We start from the raw sequence: 6,000 nt of genomic DNA on the forward strand, positions 1-6,000 counted from the left end.
TGACTGGCAACAGCGCCACGATGCATAGGGGCATCGGCAGCGCTTCCGCCAGAAAAGAGACGCTCATTAGCACCAGTACGTAGGCGCAGCGGGCCGGCTTCAGGCACAATACAACTTTTGTTCAAATAAAACATTTATCGCATGTGACCTTTGATGACCTTTACCATCTGCTACATTTTCAAGCCGAGGAGCACTAGATGCAGGCCTACAATGTTTCTGCTTAAAACTCCTAGCACCGTAATGGCATTAAACGATTATTACTGACTATAGACATTGACTTTGAAAAGTACTGACCATTAATTTTAAAACTTAAGTATACATGTACTGCACTCAGTGCACTGAAACAAAAAACGGATGGCTGAAAGTTCAAGCACGTAGCGTGCTTTTGCTCGAGGCATTATCAATCATGCAATAGGTTGTGTGGCATAATAATGCTGATGTTATACTGCAAGTGCACGTACAGAGAAAATATACTTGTTTTTCTCTGTACACGTACATGTACATGTACATGTACATGTACATACATACTCCATGTGTTCCTCTGAACAGTTTTTGGGCATTTTTTTATACAGTTTTTGCGCATGCAGCAGTTTTTGCGCTCTTGTTAGTCACTGAAGTATGTACTTATAAAGCTTATTGGTAGCTGTTCATACCAGCATTAAAAATAATTAAATATTTATTCTGGTACATAGCTAATACCGGTATTATGTACTGTAACCACGTACATACACGCAGTACATACACGCATTCTCTGGATATGTGCCAGCGAATGGAATCCGACGTGCAACCTTTTTACGCCCGCCCATACGAGAGAAAAATGTACATACCTGCGAAAAACTGTATAACATTTTCGCGTTATTTCGAGCATACGAGTAGCGATGATATCATTTATAAATAAACGAAGCCACATTTGCAACTACGCCTTTAATTTTTCGGTGGAAAATGTCGAGCTGAAAAGGTTTTGACTGTGATCTTTGCAGTAAGTGTGCCATTTTGACAATCCTGCAACACGGATACCATATTACGAGATCAGCCAGAGAATTCGGGAGGCATTAATATAATCAGTTCTCGTTGCGAGAAAAGTGGGCGTAGTGTTGAAAAATTTCTGAGTGTCGGCTGTCATCCAATTCGCCATACGAGGTACGTATGCATTATATTTGATTACTCCAGACAGTATATTAATGGGCCGCTCTACTACTGTATGACGGCGCCACATACTGTACTGCTGCCGGTAATCACTTATACATAACTGCAAGTAAAAATTGTTATTTTATTTGTTTGCTAGTTTCTTCATTTAAATATTTTGCTTTAAATATTTATCTGCTTTTTTCAGACCGTCTGACTGCCACTATTTACGCCTACAAAGCAAAATGCAAAGGATGATCGTAACCATCGATAACTTCCTGTCAGCAAATCCATCATTCAGCGAAAACTCCTGGCATAAATATGATTGTACCCGGCTGAGAAATTATCGCTTTGCCGACAGGATTATTATCAGCCGAGGGTACTACTTTCACATAGCGCTTTACATGGGCGATGGGCGAGTAGTGCATTTTAAACCGGCCAACCGGGAAGAGAATGGCGGTCTTAGGAATGCGGACAAATGGTTCGTAGGAGTTGCGGCCATCGACAGCCTTGAAAATGTTGCAGGTACGATAATTAATGTAATTATTATTATTTTATTAACTGCAGCAACTACTGCTTCATTCATTATTGCTTAATAAGGGGACGACTATATCCGGATCGGTCGGTTTGATCGTGAGGAAGCCGGTGTTTATATACGCCCACGCGAGGATATTAAGCTGCTGGTGGAAATTTTCGAAAAAGCGCCAAATATATTTAATTACTGCCTGGAACGTTTCAACTGCGAGCATTTTGTCAACTTTCTCAAGGTACGCACAGCCAATCTGAGCACACAGTTATCAGCAATTTAAATTTTTTTGGCTGTGACGGAGCTCCTCTGGGTTGTAGTATGCAGCACCAGTTTCCTGCCAGGTTCTTTTTTGGCACGAGATAAATGCGCAGGCTCGGTCGGCAGGATCCACCATCAGAACCACAGCTGAAAGAGCCGTGAGCACGGTGGGAGGAATAGTGGGAGTGGTGGGACTGGTGCCAGGAACGCCAGATCAGGAGCGGCCGGATGCGCGCAACGAGGAGCGGCTAGTAGCCATGCTGGAACGAAGAAGCCTGCTGAAAACTATACCGGTCTCCACTAGTTTTGCTGACAAGCGGCTTGAACTTGTAGATATTTGTGTCAGCATTGCCAGTGAACTGGAGAACCATCCCCGGGACGAAATTGAAAATTTCTTTATTTGGTAACAGCTATTTTGTTGACTGACATTTTTGCATGTTAACTGCTGCTCCGTATTAGGACGGGCTTTCCTGTAGTTCATGTTCCATTCTTTGCTGTGTTCTCATTTTTTTCCTTTGTCAATAATTTATTCCTAGGCTACATCATCGGTATTCTTGCTATGATGCACCGAGGTGTGCCCCACTTACGGTTGGTTTTTGGCTAGCACTTTGGATGTGTGCTTGAAAGCTTTCGTGATTTTGTGTGTGAAAGAAGTCTCTCTCTCGTGGTTTTGTTAGTTTAGCACATGGGAATTCATCCAGTGCCTTGAAAAAACAAGCGGCTCTTAACATCATTCCAGTTAGTAGAATAGTATTACTGAAATACAATCAAAGCCAAAGGTAACTCGAACAGTGACCATAATGGCTTGTATCAGAAAACATGCCGTTACTGCGCAGAGCGTCAATTGAGCATGTCGGCTGGGTGGCCGGCTGTGCGACAGCATCAATTCTTCGAGATTGGTCCAGAACGGGTTTTCAAGATACGATCGTACCGCTTGTTGCCGGTGTTGCTATTTTACTGTTGCGCGAAAGTGCATAAGATACAAGTACACGTGGACGTTGGGAACAACGTAGTCAAATTGACCATACATGCAGGAAAGTGCAAATTCATTCAGCAACTAAACCTGCCAAATCAGTCAGAATATGCCGGAACAAGTTCAGCTTGTAATTATACTGTACCTTGATGCTGTCTTTTAATGGTTACCACCGGGCACCGGAAACGAGAAAAAGCAGTCTGCACGGCTTTGAATTAGGGATGCGCGTCGAAGATGCACATGCACTATATGCACAAGCAGTATAGAATAAATACAAAATAAATTAATAAAAATAAATTACGTTGTTTTGATTGTCCATAGGTCTTGCTTGATAAAGAGTGATTCTTGTATCTGTAGACGTTAACCCTAAACCCTAATAAGGTTATTTTATGGTGACGTTTACCTTTGCATTACTCTTGAGCCAAATTGCAAATTGCTCGGCTGCTTCGCGCAAGAATTCCTCTATCCCGGCCAAGTCATATTGTTTATTTAGAGGCTTTCTAAATCACCAAAAACTAACGGGCCCCTGCCCTTACATCCACGGTGCACCAGAAGCAGTGCATAGTTTTAAATTCTACTGTTTGAGCTAAGTCAGCTTACTTTACACTGCCCACTATTAGGATGCAAAATCGTGCGAGACCAGCCGCATGCCAGGAGTCCCGAGGACTAAGTATCTCACGGATGACCTTTGCAGTTCTTTGCTACGTTTGGCCGGCAATGGAAGTTTTTCCTTTTTAATTACACATTATTACTGCGATTGCCATACAACTTGAATGATGAGAGTGATGTATTCGACAAAACGATTTTTATTGGAAGTTATCGTGGCCTGCAGCTGTTATGACATGGCTGTGCTTGGTTGCCAGTTGATAACTGGTTACGGCAAGAGGACTTACCAATGTACATATGTTCGCCATTCTGCAGCTGCGGCTGCGTCGAAAAAATAATAATTTCCACGCTGAAATTTCGATAGTTATCTTCCCCAAGGCGATCATAAATTAATGTCTCTCACTAACAGGAAGAATTAATGCAACAAATGCCGGCCACGCTTAGAACGTTTAGAATAATTATCACAATGTTATTATTACCGTAAGACTAGCCTGCGCCTGAAGTGTGGCGTTACGGCAGTACATATGGCTAAATCTGGCGCGGTACATAAGCTCCATGTTCAGCCACAACGTCATACTCCAGCCGGCTTACGGCAGCAAGTAAAGATAGTGCTGAAATGCGATACCGTCATCCCCTCGTATAGAGTATTTCTATATTATACTCTACAGTGCGGTATTTTTCGCCGGTCTATAATGTCGATAAGGGACGGTGTTGACCCAACACTGTGTGCTAGGTTGAAGTCGGTACGGGGGACGAGACGTTGCCCTGAATACCTGACGGCACTGCGTTCTATTTGTGCAGAAACAAGCGTCGGTGCCGCAACTATCCAGGCTTGGGTGTTTGAGCTGCCTAGTCTCCGAATCCCCGCAGGCAGGAACACCCTAGCGCTCAGCGCATAGGTTGGCCATCAACACTCAACCAACTCACACGCCAGTCGGCATTTGCGAAGATACCGATCGAGCGCTGGTTCCTTTCTTCCAGTGACCTTTTCTGGTCGCAAACGCTCCACACCGCCCAGGTCAGCTGTATTTCCTTACTTCCAAGGGTGCCAGGCAAATTTTCTCAGGATGACTTGCACGTTCTACTACGCTTTTAGGCGCACGTTGCTTGACGTTTCCATGAGGATGATGAACAGCTTCTCCGCCCCTTTTTCCATCTTCCAAACCGTGTTCTAACTAGTATTTTCTAGTCAGAACACGCGATATTATTATGATCCACATAATACGACTAGGCTGTACAACTAGGCTAATGCTTTCTGTCCCGGATCTAGAACCTTTTTTGTTTTTATAGTGCATACAAATAGCACCAGTCCAGGATGCGGCCTATCAGAGTTGTATATCCGAGTTCACATAAAAAACACTGAAGGCAGACACAGTTCCATAAATCGTCATTTGAATTTAGATCCTTAAAGTAGTCTTACGACAAAATATAGAGGGCTCTGTTTAGCTGGATTAAATTTTCTAGGACGTGCAGTGTTGTGCGCATTACGTAGTGCATTTCCGTGACTGAATTTATCCCAGTAATCGCCAGTTACTGTGTGATTTGTAACCATTCCGTTGAGACCCGAAAATGACGACATCTGACGGAACAAACCCGAAGCAGAAAGCTGCCGCTTTCGACATCGGTACTGTTTTGCACGCAGCATTTACCAGCGGGGACCTTTGCGATGTGGAGTTCCTGGTCGGGAGTCATTACGGGGAAGATAAGAAGATCTTCCGAGCGCACAAGTACAGATAAGTCCGTGACGGATGCAAATTGCCGGACCACGTTATCTGCCATAACTGGTTCGCAGGACTATTCTGAGCTTGCGCAGCCCGGTTTTCCGGGCCTTGTTCTACGGCAGCTTACCCGATCCCTGTGAGCGGCCTGTTGAGGTTCCCGATGTTCATCCTGAAGCATTTGCCAATATGCTCAGGTGAATTTATATTTATTTTCTCATTTCCCTGTTGCTACAACCGCTGATCGATACTTTCACATTTAATTTCTATTTTTTTTAGCTATTTGTATGCCGACCGCGTTGACCTCAACCGCGAGACGGTCTTCCCTACGCTGTACTGCGCCGACAGATACGATGTGCCAGGGCTCCTCGACGCCTGCTTTCAGTTTGCCATCAGGGCTCTTGACGTGCGCAGCTGGACTTGGTACACTGCCTTTGCATCCCTCCGTAGATAAACAGTATACAGATCCTCGCTGAACCCGGTGTCTGATGACTTTTAGTTTTAGGCGGTTGAATGGCAAGCTACAGTCTTCGTGGAGTCCTGCTTAAAAGTGATAGATGCCCATACCGAAACCGTTCTGCGCTCCAAATATTTCACCGCACTGGACAAAAGAACATTGGAGTTGATTCTGCCGCGAAGCACATTGCAGGCAAAGGAGAAAAGCATTTACGAGGCAGTTGCAGCGTATGTGTATTGCAGTCTTAAATCTTGTATAATATAATCTTATATTAAACGTTCCAGGAACGTTTCGTACCAAAGAAAAAAACTGGAACGTTTTTTCCCTTCTTGTA

The 6,000-nt window shown here is 44.0% G+C and overlaps 2 protein-coding genes across 2 annotated transcripts; both read left to right on the forward strand.

The window, feature by feature from the left end:
• The first annotated feature begins 909 nt into the window (after positions 1 to 909).
• Positions 910 to 2,628, forward strand: LOC129599276 (lecithin retinol acyltransferase-like). Its single transcript, XM_055497472.1, has 4 exons — positions 910 to 1,140; positions 1,334 to 1,650; positions 1,726 to 1,892; positions 1,972 to 2,628. Exons 2-4 carry the CDS (start codon positions 1,371 to 1,373, stop codon positions 2,317 to 2,319), a joined length of 795 nt encoding a protein of 264 aa, XP_055353447.1. The 5' UTR covers positions 910 to 1,140; positions 1,334 to 1,370; the 3' UTR covers positions 2,320 to 2,628.
• Positions 2,629 to 5,060: 2,432 nt separating this feature from the next.
• On the forward strand, positions 5,061 to 5,632 carry LOC129599285 (BTB/POZ domain-containing protein 6-like; the record flags this gene model as incomplete). The annotated part of the gene is made up of 3 exons (XM_055497497.1): positions 5,061 to 5,218; positions 5,284 to 5,406; positions 5,489 to 5,632. Coding segments are annotated over exons 1-3 (425 nt in total), but the record flags the coding sequence as incomplete, so codon positions are not given.
• Between the last annotated feature and the right edge of the window lie 368 nt (positions 5,633 to 6,000).

Source organism: Paramacrobiotus metropolitanus, unplaced genomic scaffold (genome assembly GCF_019649055.1).
Source record: "Paramacrobiotus metropolitanus isolate TYO unplaced genomic scaffold, Prichtersi_v1.0 Parri_scaffold0000142, whole genome shotgun sequence".
Lineage (NCBI taxonomy): Eukaryota > Metazoa > Tardigrada > Eutardigrada > Parachela > Macrobiotidae > Paramacrobiotus > Paramacrobiotus metropolitanus.